General features: G+C 43.8%; 3 protein-coding genes and 1 non-coding gene across 7 annotated transcripts in view; 2 read left to right on the plus strand and 2 right to left on the minus strand.

The window, feature by feature from the left end:
* Positions 1–369: 369 nt before the first annotated feature.
* On the minus strand, positions 370–2,073 carry LOC139816832 (probable oligoribonuclease). Its single transcript, XM_071784597.1, has 6 exons — positions 1,847–2,073; positions 1,540–1,574; positions 1,172–1,248; positions 939–1,100; positions 637–857; positions 370–531 (listed from the first exon to the last, which is right to left on the minus strand). The coding sequence occupies exons 1-6, from the start codon at positions 2,056–2,058 to the stop codon at positions 408–410; spliced, it is 831 nt and encodes a 276-aa protein (XP_071640698.1). The 5' UTR covers positions 2,059–2,073; the 3' UTR covers positions 370–407.
* Positions 2,074–2,319: 246 nt separating this feature from the next.
* On the plus strand, positions 2,320–2,392 carry Trnar-ccu (transfer RNA arginine (anticodon CCU)). Its single transcript has one exon. It is a non-coding gene; the product is annotated as a tRNA-Arg (tRNA).
* Positions 2,393–3,065: 673 nt separating this feature from the next.
* On the minus strand, positions 3,066–6,515 carry Asns (asparagine synthetase). Of its 2 annotated transcripts, none has more exons than XM_071784584.1 (10): positions 6,026–6,515; positions 5,703–5,944; positions 5,437–5,562; positions 5,114–5,350; positions 4,846–5,020; positions 4,482–4,711; positions 4,275–4,402; positions 3,786–4,075; positions 3,418–3,652; positions 3,066–3,326 (listed from the first exon to the last, which is right to left on the minus strand). In XM_071784584.1, exons 2-10 carry the CDS (start codon positions 5,826–5,828, stop codon positions 3,179–3,181), a joined length of 1,695 nt encoding a protein of 564 aa, XP_071640685.1. In that variant the 5' UTR covers positions 5,829–5,944; positions 6,026–6,515; the 3' UTR covers positions 3,066–3,178. The 2 variants fall into 2 exon arrangements, with proteins under 2 accessions (XP_071640685.1, XP_071640684.1); XM_071784583.1 differs by having other exon boundaries at positions 5,703–5,947.
* Positions 6,516–7,406: 891 nt separating this feature from the next.
* Snf4agamma (SNF4/AMP-activated protein kinase gamma subunit) overlaps positions 7,407–14,703 on the plus strand; it is a 49,588-nt gene continuing 42,291 nt past the window's right edge. Inside the window, exon 1 of one of the 3 annotated variants that reach the window (XM_071784576.1) lies at positions 7,407–7,801. Coding sequence is in view for 1 of the 3 variants with exons in the window: in XM_071784575.1 (XP_071640676.1) it covers positions 9,399–9,411 (13 nt within the window). In the remaining 2 variants the exon portion in view is untranslated. Of the gene's footprint in view, positions 7,802–8,325; positions 8,694–9,383; positions 9,412–14,703 lie in introns of those variants that run through there. The other 2 variants (XM_071784577.1, XM_071784575.1) reach the window with 2 other exon arrangements.

Here is a 14,703-nt window from a genome sequence, read left to right on the forward strand (position 1 = left end):
GCGCCGTGTCCGTGTGTGTTGAGAGATACTTTCTTCTATAGATAATTCGTCTAAAAACGAATCTCCTCTGTTATAGTTTTACTATTATAAATATTTATGTTTTATTTATCGTTCAAAATTTATTTATCAGTCAAAACTATGATCAAATAATGTATATTATTTTATTTGCTAAACTATCGTGTGCGCTAGGTGCATTGTGAAAAAATATTCTGATAAATTCACACACCTACGTGTTCCTTCTTATTTTTATAATAGTTTCTCGGAGACCGCAATGCAATGGAAAAATCCATCCTTGTATATTTTACATATGTACATAAGTGCAGGTGCGATCACTTAAATGTTGGTCGTTTAATCATGACAACAAGAAAATGAACGACATGTCCATTTTTATTATATAAACTTTACGTTTATGATACAAATAGATTTTTCCTATAATAATGAAGCTCGTTCAGACTGTCTTTTATGTCGTCCAGAGCCCTGTGAGAATGTTGCTTTCTTGGAGCTGCCTTACTTATGTTCGGTTGCCATCTCCTAAACATAAAAAAGAGTTCATACAATATACACATTATTTTCAACTTTACGAAGAATATATGTATATTAACACATGCAAATTATAATTGAATTATCTAAATCTACCTAGCCAATTCTTTGATCGTGCTAATGTCGATAATCCTGTAGTGCAAATGATTGTAAACCAACGGCATGTACTTCTTCAGAAATATGCTGTCCATGTAAACTGAATTTCCAGCCAACGGGCACACTCCTTTCGGGACGTGGTTCTCCAAAAAACTCAACGTCCTTCGCTGCGCTTCCTCCAACGTAGTCTTGCTCGTTCGACATTCATTGATTAAGCCGGTCTGAAATTAATTTTAACAACGCCGATTAATGGTCATACAGTGCAAAAAGTGTTCGAGAGAAAAAAAAGGAGATGCAATTACCTTTCTGTGTTGTAACTTGCACCAATCGGACATATTCTCCAAGACTTTATCCGGCTGATTTATAACGATGTTCAAGTAATCGCTCGCGAGCTTTAGCTGTTCGTCAGTTACGAAGCACGCAATTTCCAAGATATGACACGTTTCCACCTCCAGCCCGGTCATCTGAAAAATCCAGTTCCAATTTAATTCGCTCCCTTCTTCGCGTCGTTAGACAACTCGCAGCAATTGCTCACCTCCATATCGAGCCAGACAATGTGCCTCTCGTTTTTAACTTCGTTTCGCGTTTCCACCGGGGTCGAGGTTGCATAATCTGCGCATAATGGAATATACGTTAGGGTCAAAATCACTGTTCACAATATTTGACAGATTTCAATGACTTAAGACAAAACTAATATAAATCTAGTATAAACAAATTGGTCATTTATATACCTGTTTATTTGTATAAATAAATATGTAACAGACATACAAAATAAATAGATTTAAGACAAAGCTAATATATAAATATATAAATAAATACAGATGTGTAAGATGAGGTGTTACGCAATCTTCAAGTTTTCAAGCGCGCGTTTCCTCAAGATTTATATGACAATCATGTAATTACCGTTTAAACAGCGTCGAGCCCCGCGATACAGGTACCTGGAAAGAAATCCAGTAGCGCGCGCAGTGATCATATTCGTCGACTCAGAATCAACCTAACTTTATCATGCACACGTTGCGGGATGTAGGTAGAACAATGAAAGCGTATAAATTCATTAAGAGAATCGAACAAATTCAAAAGAACAGCATAATTCAAATAAAGGGAAATCAGAAGTTTCGTGCCAAAAAACTGGAGCGATCAGTTGGAGACCCGGCGATAGGACCTAACCTATCCCAAATACATTTAAAAAAAAGCGAAACGTATTGCGTACAGGCAGATTATGAAATTGCTCGCGCTACGCCCCTCGATCGAAAAATGCCGGTCATTCGCAGTGTCGAAGATAAATCTGGGGTTAACAACAACGTGACGACAAACTTTTAAAGGGCGCTGAGAAACAATTGGGCCGCACGTGACACCGGCGACTCCGGTCTGCTCCGGTGAGACTCGCGCGCAGCAAGCGAATCGACCAATCACAGCTGACATTTCGGAGGCGGCCGCCCGCGCTCTCGAGAGATCTCGATTGCGATTGGTCGACTCGCTCGCTGCCTCCGTTTCCCCGTGCGTTATGGCTTTTTAACGATATACGTAAAATCTGTTGTCTCGCCCCTTTTCTCGCGAGATGACGATCCGATCTTTGCATGTGTGACACGTACTTATGTATAATTTCCTTTTTTGTACTCCCGTTTTCCGTGGAAGCGGAATGTCCACAATATGTACCCTTGCAAGGCGGAGTGAACGTCAATAGCCCCTGTGGCCTAATGGATAAGGCATCGGTCTCCTAAACCGGGGATTGTGGGTTCGAGTCCCACCAGGGGTATGATTGCTTTTTACGATTCTAATTTTTCTTTTTTTTTTTAATTAGTCTAAAGGTTACCGATCAGACGCGACTTTTTTTTAAAGCGAATTAATTTTTTTATTTGGTTGTACAGATTTAAAATTTTTTAAATTATGCACTAATACACCCTATGGTAAATATATTCTGGTACACATTCACTTTAATCGTTTTTTTTTATATATATCTTTTTTGCTAGGTGTCTAAGCCTAATTATTCTGAGAACGGTATGTTATTTCTTCATGTAATCCACTCTCCACGCCACATCGGTCTCGTTTTGTATGTACAACAAATTGTAGAATTTTTAATTTTTATACGAAGCAAATGTGTGTTGTCACGAGTTGACGTCTTATTATTCTTAGTCTGCATTTCTGAAATTATTTTCCTTCTCGACCAGCGTGGAAAGTGTATCAGTGCATGTACTTTAATTTTGGAGGATTTTTAAATTTATAAAGCTAATAAGATGCGTATTTTTAAAAAGTATTCGGTATTACAGACGATTTTAGGATCATCTTAATTGAGAAGAGTTGTAGAGAAGATAAATCGTTAACATCAACGCATTTGGAACTTATATAAACATCTTGCTTGCAGAAGTTACGTTTTCCGAGATCGTTCGTATTTTATCTAATCGCAAATATGTACGGAATGAGACTAAATATTCAATAAAAAGACCTAATAAGATCTTTATATATTAATATATCAATACATCTGACATAATAAACGTAGTATACATATATTATATATAACGTTTTTAATTTTTCTCTTTTTTTTTTACGTTTTAAGCCAATTTTCTTCCTTTGCAGCGTAATGCTTAATAAATCGTGCAGATGGGTCAGTAATATTTTTCACCCAGCGTGGCATCCAGAAGTAAGGTGTGAAATTTTCCGCTTGCCCCTCGTAATGCGACTCGAACACACGTCTAACGAAAGCAAGAAAAAAAGTAATACATTACCCAGTTCGGTCGAACGATAACAAGTTTACTCACTAAAGATATCTCTATATTCCATTACCTGTAGTAATACGCTTCCTTCGTTTTCGGTGTGCAATGGGGATACTTAGTACCAGCGTTTTCCAAGTCCTCGTTAGAAACACGATCTTCCACGATCTCTTGGATTACTTGGAAAAGAGATTTCTTTATGGAAGCGACGCCGTCACTGAACGCTTCTTTATGCCTCCAAAGTATATTGTCGGGCAGTAAACCGGTTCCATCGAACGCAGATCGTAACAAATGCTTTTCAATTCCACCTGTGCACAAAAAATACGATGTATACGTAGTATTTATTCTCTATCACGCCAAAACTGTTATTCATGCACAAATTAATAATTTAATCTATAGCATCTATCGTTTGTAACAATATTTAAGTGACCATTGCTCTACCTTGCGGTTGTCTACTCTCAGGGCTCAACGACAGATAATAGTTGGTAAACTGAAGATCTAAGAATGGAACTCTGAGCTCCAAACTGAAGGCACTGGTTGTTCTATCCGCTCTTAAACCATCATATAAATATATGTCATGTAACAATCTAAGAGATTCGTTGTGCGCGTCTCTCGCGTTAGGTGCATCTCTGAAGTAAATGTAGCCTTGCGCCAGCTCATCCGCACCTTCTCCGCTGAAGATCACCGTTGTCTCGGTGTTTTGTTTTATATATTTCGAAAGGAGGTACATCCTATAAGTAAAGTTTCAATATTATGTACAGAACGTTCCGTCATTATATGGTAGTTTATTAATTTTGATCTAAAAGAAAGCAAGAAGAAAAAGAAAAGGAATTACATGCAAATTTGTCCTTTCTTATGACTTTCTTTGTAATATTGAATAGTTTGGAAGCTTAAATCACAAATTGGACGCTGACTAATAAAGTGTTTTACCCAATGGAAGCGCGAATAGTGGTGATGTCATATGTTTCTAAAGAATATATAACATCGTTCAGTATATCGATTACATCTTGCTGCGTGAAGATAACTTCATGATGTTTAGTCCCGATGTGGCGTGCAACCTGTTACATAAGAAATTTCTTATCCTTCATGCAATTGCCAATGGTGAAAGATAAGAGAAGTATGAAAGCTTCTACGAACCTGTCTAGCAGCGATGATATCTGGACTATCACCCATACCTATCGCGAAGCTCTGTATTTGATACGGCAGTTTGTTTTCTTTCGCAAGTTTCACCAACAAAGCGGCGATCAAGCTCGAATCCAATCCACCCGACAATAGACACCCTATCTGTCTATCGGTCATTAATCGTTTTTCTACGGCTCCTGAGAGCAGCTTTCGGATGTTGTCAGGAACATCTTTCGGATTCAAAGCTGCAATAAATAAAGCATTACTAAATATCCCTATGCTTTCGGTGTACATATTGCGCGATTAAATAAATTTATCTGTTAATGATAGATCAATTTTATATCCCCCCCTCATAACTGAATATCATAATTTATCTCACCATCCCAAGGGATATACGAGCGGAAAGAAGGTTTGCCGCCGGGTTTGTGGTAACGGCAGCTCTTTAAAAGCTTTGTCCGACCATCGTCCAAAATTTCATATATCTCATAATGTCCTGGAGGAAATGGCTCCAATGTCCAATTGCCACTTATGTGTTTGGATATTGCCATCAGACCCTAAAACGTATAGTTGTGTTTTTAAGTGCTATTTATAATTAACAGAAACATTAATAATCAGGAAAGAAATAATCTGCTTATCAATATGCACACCTTGCTCTCCGAACAGATGGCCAGTTGCCCATTTTCTGAACGCAATCTAAACAGCGGTCTGACGCCGTACGGATCCCTGGCTATTAGTATCCTCCTGTTTAAGACGTCCATCAAACAAAATGCGAACACCCCGTCCAGACTTTGAGCGACATTGTTAGCGCCGGCGTAGTTATACATATGCATGATCACTTCCACGTCGCACTTAGTGGCGTACTCGAAATCATGTTGTTTTCGCAACTGCAACGTTACACATTTTTTTTTTTTTTTTTTTTTTTTTTTTACTCATTTTGATAACACGAGGCAGAGGATAAGCGATACGTTACATTATCCCAATTATATATTTCTCCGTTGCACAGGAGGAACAGATGCGGATGTTTGAGTATCCTCATCGGCTGCATTCCGTAGAGGCTGTCGACGATGGCCAGCCTGTGAAATCCCAGATATCCATTCTGCAAAATAAATAAATAAAAAAAAAAGAAACATTAACACGCGAATAACTTGCGCGACGAATGAAAAGAGAAACATTAACACTCGAATAACTTGCGCGACGAACGAAGCGAGAATTTGAAATAAGCTCCAAAGCTCTCACCTTGACTCTATTGTCGAACTCTATTTTAAATGCCTCCGGCCCGCGGTGCGATATCTTGTTGAAGTTCTCGCAGATGCAGGTCAACGGCTGCTTGTCCAGCCCGAACAATGCCCAGATTCCGCACATCTTGCCGTAGAGCGGTTGCCAACGTCGGCTGCCTTCGATGCCACGTGCGCACACGATCCGGCCGCGTGTCGCGAGAGAGATCCTATCGGAGAGCCTTCGCGCGAGATATTTAATTGCTACTGAAAGAGAAAGCGAGAGTCAGCGTTTATCTTCGATGACGCGATAAAATAACATTTTATATAAATAACGAATTTTACTTGATTTCTCGAGGTACAAGGTACAACTTGGCTCTGATCGCGGATGATCACTCGTACGAGCCAAACGTTCGCTGCCGTCGGCCACTGTACCACCACTGCCGGCACTGCCACTGCCGTCAATTTGCCGGCCCGCGCTTTATATATGGCTCCCAATAAGTGACTCGGTGATTAATGTGATTGGTTTATACACTTCGAGCCGACGAGGAGCTAAAGGCAGGAACCAGTCATATTTGAAGAATCGCCGAGCGCTTCCTGAGCCTTCCTTTTCCGAATACAGCCCATCGGCCATCGCTGTGCGCTTCATCGCGTTTAATTTCTGATGCAACGGCCGTGCGTCGTTGAACGAGGCGGTGGGATAAAAGTCGGATAAGTCGACCGGCAATACCTGGTAATGATAAGCAAGAACCGTAACAATTATAAGTTCTCATATTTCCAAGCGATCGTCTCATCGTCGAGTTACGCTTCGCAAACATTAATATATGTTTGATCTGTGCGCTCAACGTTTGAAAAAAAACCTAAGCCGACGACGATATCTTATCATATTTTAAAATTGATGACTTTAATAAACGCCGGAAATAACTAATTATTTTCGCGATATCGTTGAGAAAAATAGCGTCGCCGACTTCACCTATGATATATGATTTCGAATAACAGATACGACGGAAAGAATATTGATTTACAATTATATTAAAGCGGAAAAGAACAAATTATAAAATTTTCTTTATTTTTAGGATCAATTAGTTTATCTGAATTTTTCTGGGAAAAAAAATGCCCAATTTGTATAAAAAAATCTTAAAATTCTGAGAAAGTCTTAAAGTTTTCCAAGAAATTTTGTAATACGAAGAATTCTGAGACTAAAATTTTCCATCTAGGAGTACCAAGAGATCCAGTCCAAACCGTAAATGTCGTTTTTCTCTCTAATTGATTGTATGTACATCATATCGTCCCTATTTCCGCTTATTATCACTGTTAAAATTACAGGATGTTTCTACAATGCGCAATTACACGAAATTATCAACAATTCAAGTAAATTCGCGGAGTTCCGGGGACTGCCAGGGACTCCGAGCGTCGTCGATAAGGCAGCGGCGCGCCGTCGCCGATAAAAGAGATAACCAGAGGTAACGATCGGTCGGTGGCGCCGCGCGCCGTGGCGACGGTGGCGGCGCGCCTCCTCTCCTTTCCGGTCTACCCCCTTCCCATTCGATCCCGTTTCTCACTCTCTCTCTCTCTCTTCGCCGAACGGCCGAAGACGCGGATCTCCCCCGCACGCGTATTTTCGCGCGTGCTCCGCTACTCCGCCAGGCCAGGCGCGCATCACAGGCGCGAGGGGGCCCCCGCTGGTGTCCCGTCGTTCCGGATGCAGGCGCGTCGCTCGCGTCGGGTGTGTCGTAATCGTGTTCTGCTGCCGAGCCGTGCCACCGCGGGACGAACGCGGACGACGCGGACGTGGAATACTCGCCGCCGGTAGCTCGAGAGCGGAGCGGAGCGGAGCGCGGGGCAGCGCGGCGGCCAGCCAGAGGCGGTCGGGACGGCGTTGATGGCGGTGGCGGTAGTGGCGGCGACGGCGGCGGCGGTACGACTCAGCTGGTTCCTCATAGACTCGTCTTGAATGCTGCCGAGGACGACGCGGCGCGCGGGACGACGACGCGACGGACGACGACAGTCGGCGTTCGCCGGTGCTCCGAGGAGGATGCGCGTCGTACGTTGCCGGCCGTGTCACGGCCTATAGGCGCGTGGCATCATAGCCCGCTCCCCCTCCTCTACCCTCCTCAATAGGTAGGTGTATTTTGCCTAGTGTTCGCTGCTGTTGCTCCGAGTGTCCGAGTGCGCGAGTCCGCGGAGGTGCGAAACGAACAATTCGGTCGTCAGCGAGGAACCGAGGAAACGAGAGAGATAGAAAGGGAGAGAGAGAGAGAAAGAGAACGTCTCTTTCGAGGTTAGAGGCTATGGTGTTTCGGGCCATCAGGGCCCCGCTCGACGACAGTGCCTGATCCAAGTTCCGACGTATACACGTATACACGCGTACGCCGTTACGTTTTATCCGTCCGGCGGTGAATTCTCGCGTGTCCGCTCGCGACCGGCCGGTCGATATCTCCTCCGGCGGACGACGGAGTGGCGGTAGGTCCGCCGCCGCTCCGGAAAAGACACGAGGACTAGGACGTGCCAACACTACGCGGGGACGCTTCCGCTCGCGCAGTCTGTCCGCCTGTCCGCGTCTCGCCACTCGCCCCTCGTCGCCGTCGTCTTCGTCGTTCGCGTCTCGGAGGCGCGCGCGCGCGGCTGTCGGCTGTCGCTCGCAGCGGGAGGCGACACGGCGTCGTTGCTCTCGACGTTGCGAGAGACCTAACCTCCACCAGCGCGCGCGCGCTGCGTGCGCGCGAATCGAGCGCGAGTGCGAATGCGAGCGCGAGGAGGATCGATCGACCTGGTGGCCATCCCGGGGCGACCGGCACGTCCGGAATCTCCCGTCGGTGCGACTCGCGTAAAACCGGAGCCGCCGGAGCTCCGACCGTGCCCCTCGTGCCCTCCCCCCCTCTCTCTCCTTGCGAGGGCGAGAAGCCGGCCGAGGAGAACGAGGACACGATCGTCCGCGGGGGATCCCCCCCCGTTTATAAATTGACGACGACGTCGGGGAGTCCGTCTCGATCGATCACGCTCTCAGCCTAAGGTAACGAATAATATACGGGATAACATGTGACATATGACAAAGCGGATTGTACATTGTGATTCTGTCTCTCTCTCTTTCTCTCTTTCTCTCGAGTCCCTCGGCTCCGAGACTGTTACGACCGCGACGACGTCGGACGTTGGCATTGATTCGTCGCGTTTATCGATTATACCCCGCTTAATTATCGTAACACGTGGCTGCGGCTCGCGTGCGCCAGCCGCGAGCCTCACGAGGACCGCGTAGGCGGACGTTTCCTCTTTTCGGAGCCGACGGGAGGCGTGCCCCTTTTGCGTGCGTTAACGTTTCAATTTCGACCGACGTATAAATGTTTCGTATAAATGTTTTAACTCGTGTCGCCTTTCGTTTTGCCGCGTGTTTACAATTTAGCCGGGTTTCCAGCGAACGAGGACGTATCTGTGTCCGTCCGCGAGCTTCCGTGAAACGCTAGAATTGTTACTAGTCTGTGAGAAACTCGATTATTTAAATTTATCTGTTCATCGGGCTGAATCTTGTTAGCGGTAGATGAATAGAGTGCTTCAAGAAAATATTAACATTTTTTAGCAAGATATCATGGTAACAAATGTATTTTAGAAAAGAATATAATTAGTTTATGTAAAGGCTCGCGAAGAATCAAACTCAACGAATAAAACATATTAGTGGGCCATGCAGTCTGATATATTGATAAACGCATGCGGGTCTTGACGTAACATGGTTAAACATGGTATAATATATCTAAAACTAAATGTATTTTGTGTTCAAACAGTCTTTGCTTGTTCACCATCGTTGCAATGTGCAGAATCTCCAGCAGAAAATTGCAAATGTGATTGCAACAATGCCCAAAGAAATGTGCTTCGGGGCTCTGGAGACCACCTGGAGAAGATACCAAGAGTGCGTTGACAATGGTGATGAACAAGTGGAGACTCTTTGAAGACAAGACGCACCGTTAAATACTGAAGAATGAAATTTCAACCTTGAGTTAAATAACATTTTGTTATTTTTAACTACTGTGCGTGTAAAATGTATTATTTTAACATAAAACAGTATTATTTCAACTCCATTGTTTTAGTTAAATTAACGACATATTGAGTAGAAGCAGCACCGCCTACATCAGGAATGGCTAAAAATGACTCAAATTGAACAGTTATGTAGTAACGAGAATAATACAGAATGCTTAAAAAAAATATTAAGACTTAAATGAAGTAATCTTGTTTTTGAGAAAACAGAACTGATAACGCAAGATATAGTAACAAACATACACTGTTAAATTCGTAGTGCCAAATTATATTCAATTTGAGTCATTTTTAGCCATTCCTGTAGGTCGGTACTGGTTCTGCTCAATATGTCATGCTAACGCACGATATTCTTAATGCAATTTTATACATATCTATTTTTTAAACCAGACATTAATTATATATCGCGACAAAAACGTAGAAATAATTATATATCTTAACGGACACGCCGTCGGAACCGAACGCACAATTTCGAGGCTTGAGAAACGCGCTCGCTCTTCGAGTGCGCTCTTTCACGAGTGTCGCTTATTCGCACGTGTAAACGAGCAAATAAAATATTCAAGCGCTATCGCTGTTGAACTCGTAAAACTTGGTCGCGGCTCGGCTTCTAGAGAGAGGATTTTCCCGGAGCGCTCGCCTGAGAGAGACGCAGGTATATATCTTTGATGAGACAACACGCGAGGCAAGGTCAGGGCTTTTATTACTTTCTTGTACGTCGCGCCGAATCAATTTCCCCCGGAGGCGACGGCTAATAATAAGGGCGCATTTATCGTCGAATAATTGATTAATAAACCGAGCTGCGCTCCGCTAAAGGCGGAGAAGAGGCGGAGGCAACGGGATCGCGAGACAACGGCGAGGCCGAGCGACATCGCTGGCTCTTGTTTTATCGAAAACCCACGGCGAAAACGCAAGTGGGCGCTTTGCATAACTTTTAACGTCACTCACGTCGACTTGAATTAGCTCGAATCGATTAACTCCCGTGTGGACGAGTGAGGAGCATTTATCACGTACATATAGAAGTCGACGCTCGCGATATACCTACCGAGGAACTTGGAGATACGTAAAATCAATGTACTTTGATTTCGTGGTGTAATTGATTAGACGTGAGCCGAGCTTTAATCCTTTTATCTTGGTTAGGCACACGTGCTCGTATATAACTGTACGCTCGAAGGAATTTAATATTTATTTCCGAAGAGATTACATTTATATCTATTTTTTTAAAGACTGTGTATTTACATCGAGTTCCGTGATTTATTGAACGGCATGAATAGACTCCGACGTGAATAGGTATGTGTGGAAAATAGAAGGAAAAAATGGACCAAAATCAAATTCTGTCTTTTATAATGTTACTTTACTTTAATATTATTAATATATTAATATTGTATAATTATTTTATATTAAGGTAAATGTACCAATCTCAGGATACTTAAGACCAATGTCTGTGGACACTTTTATTATTTTAGTTTTTAAATAAGTATAATGCGAATTAAAATCAAAGATAAAAATATATAATACAAGAAAAATATTTTTATCTTTGATCCTTTGATTTTAATTCGCGTTATAACTTATTTAAGGACTAAAGTGATAAAAAAGTCCGGACATAGGTACGTGTCCAGGCATTGATACATTTACCTCATATCGTATTAATATATTATATTAAATAAGTGTGATATAAAGACCCTCGAAATAAAAATATAAGTAGAAAAGGCTGTAAGGGTCACAACGCGGATCTTTCTACTTATATTTATATTATATTAATTTAATAAACAGAATTAGATTTCGGTCCACGTTTTCTTTTCCTTGATTTCCTTCGACTCACTGTCAAAGCGGAGTCGCGCGCTCGCTGACACACAATGACGCGGATTAAATGGAAAGCAGAAATGGAAATACGGCAAACCCGGCTCGTGTCGGCCCGCACTACCAAACAGGAAGCACCCAGTATTGCCGATCTTCAATGAAGCGTGATCGCTTCTACGATTATTATTGCACAACGTTAGTAGCGTGAGCGGTTAGTAACGCAATCCGCGATAACGGGCGCGAAACCGCCGTCTGTGCGTAAGCGATATATTGTCGTCGCTCGTTTTATTATCTGCCATCGAGACGAACGATTTTCTTGCTCGTGTACCGTGTCGACGTACGATCTGTGAATGCCCACGAGCTACGTCATTCTCGCGGAAAGGGAAAGGAGGTATGTGTTCGAAACGTGGGTATACATATAGTAATTGCCGAGTGTATATCCGTCTAATTGTATACCGCGGCACGACGAGTGGAAAACCCGTGCGAGAATGTCAACTAATTGGTCACAATTGTGCGTTGTGCAATCGAAAGAGGGAAGATATTCGCGAAATAAATAAAGTCGCTCGTGTACCGTGTACATACAGAAAAGGGGGAAGTTGGTCAGATCGTTGGTCGCGCATCGCGTGCTGATAGTCCATTATTAATACCTATAATTGGGAATAAAAAGATTTGTTTTTATTAAGGTGCCTTTTTACGTTGACGCTCGACGCAAAAATCTTTAGAAATAATATCTTTTATTTATTATATATCCAAAAAATCTTACTTAAAGATATTACTTGAAAATAATATTTTACGTATTTCGAAGTCTATGTTTGACCGGGATGATTAACGACGATTCAGCGACGACGCTGAATATTAAACAAATTCAACTTCATTTCTTTGCGAAATCACCACGTTCACCTTGTTGACGCTCATTTTCAGCGTCTCGCGAATTGGCACCTTTATGTTATATTTTCAATTTTTTAAAAATGTGGAGTCGTCACTTTTTCAGTCGCTCGATCGACCAACAAACAGACGGGCCGGTTGTTGGACTTTGGACTGTCCCGCACGACAGACTTTGACAATCGTAGCAACAAATACACGCGTTATTTGTTTTTCTCTCCCTAAAGGCGACATTTGCACAACTTGGCTCGACTCCGGCTCGAGTCCAATAACAAAGTCGTTCGCAGCATCGCAGCGGAAACCGCCGCGGGCCGCGGGACCGCTTCAGCAACGCGGCAGACAACGTGGCGACGGGGATTTACCGATCAGCAATCGGACCCGCTCGCGATAAACGCCTCATCCGTGAAAACTTTTGGCAACGCGTCGACACCGACGAAATTCGCATCGTTCAGCGTTTCGCGTGCCGTTCCAAGTTTCAACTTGCGCGTATCGTAGCGGCGCGAATTCTTCGAGCGGCGAACAATCGCATTTTTGTTCGCCGATAAACGCGACAGGTTGAGAGTAAATCGCTCGAGGAAACGCCCGCTGGGAGGCTCGTCGCGATACCTCGGAAAGTTTTCGACAACTTCCCCGACGATATACGATATATTCCTACTTTCCTACGTTCGATCGTCATAAATCATATCTCGTTCGGTGCGGAAAGATGAATCTCTTTTCCCATCGCGCACGAGTTTCGCGGCTGAAGAATGTGCCAAAGATGAGATCACCCGCGCACCTGTATAAACGACATTTTGCTCGCGCAAAATTCTCGGTAAAACTCTGTCGCAAACGGTGTAAACTAGTCGTATGAATAATACCCTCGATTTCAGCTGGAAGCCTCGCCTCTCTCTCGCTCGACAATCGCGATTGTAACCGATTGAGCGATATCCTTCGCCGCGCGATTTATTTATTAATTTAAATCTCGCGAGTTTTGGAACGGAACGTTTTCGGAATGTGCTTGGCAATCGTCTGTCCTGGTTTACCAGGATCGTTGATCCTGCGGTCCCTGGCATCTTTCCCTATACGACGCTCCCGACGGATCGCTCTCATCCGGCTGATTCGCGCGCGGGATTCCTTCGCTCGCGCGGTCGCTTTACTCACTTGGACGATAATTGATACCGAGCACGTGCTTATACCAGTGATCGTCACGCGCTCGCTCGAGCCAAGATGGATCGCCCCGTCGCGTCGTCGGCCACTTGGGATGACCACGCAAAACGGCCGCACATAATAGCGTGTATATAATAGCGTGGATTTTATCGCGAGAACCGAGACGCTACACGCGATAAAATCCAGGCGAGGCGCTTTACGAAATCCCGCGTCGGAGGCGCGTCTCTTCATAGCGGATTAATTACCGCGTTCTCATTATCGCCCCACCTTTGTATCTTTATTAGATAACTGGGTAAAACGCCGGCAATAACCGACGCGGCGACCAGCTGGATATCAATGTGCAGTGGCAATCTCATCGCGAAAACTGACCTCGCGTAGTTAGTTTAGAATCTCTACTCGTTTAGTGAGTCACGCGACAAGGCAAACCGATCATAATTTATATGGTTTACTGTAGACGAGGCATTATAGATGCCTGGTGGCTTTATTACGACCACTTATTTCGCTCAGCTTCTTTTCTCGCTTTGTCGTTTGCGTAATATCGTGACGGAAGAGCGCCGAGAAGAGAGCCAAGATAAAATACGTATATTTTTCAACGTTAGACGTAGCCACGGTAACAATTAATCTCGAAATGTTTGCCGGAGTTATCGAGGCCACGTCGTGGCTGATGAAACGATCGGACGAGATAAAAGGGGGATCTTTCAGGCTTGAGATCGGTTTGGAGATTTTTCGTTAACGGACGATTCGTCGCGATGAGCGATGGAGCCGAAGGTAGTAAATCACGATCGTTTAGCGTGCGGGGTTACACGCTTAAAGGGTTCACCGCGTACGACACGACGGCGGTGGGCGTACCGACCTTGAATCAGCTGTTTGCTCTCAATGCCGACGAGTATATTAATACACCGCGTGTGTCCTGTGTAAAAGACATTGTACTCCCGGGTCGCGTGGCAACGTTTCGTGAACCTGCCTGCCGTGCGCGTTACCGTGCAACAAACACCTATACGAAAAGTTGCCCCTCCGAAAACACCTGTTGATCGAAGCGCGAATGAAAATATATGATTCCGATAAATGTTTTTTCGCGTTAAGAAAAAGAGGAACTTTTGTGTAAAAGCATGCACTCGCGCGTTGCAGTTAGAAGTTTGCAGTAAGGGGGGTGCGGTGTGATATTTACGAAAGAACAA

Source organism: Temnothorax longispinosus, chromosome 7 (assembly GCF_030848805.1).
Source record: "Temnothorax longispinosus isolate EJ_2023e chromosome 7, Tlon_JGU_v1, whole genome shotgun sequence".
NCBI classification, from domain to species: domain Eukaryota; kingdom Metazoa; phylum Arthropoda; class Insecta; order Hymenoptera; family Formicidae; genus Temnothorax; species Temnothorax longispinosus.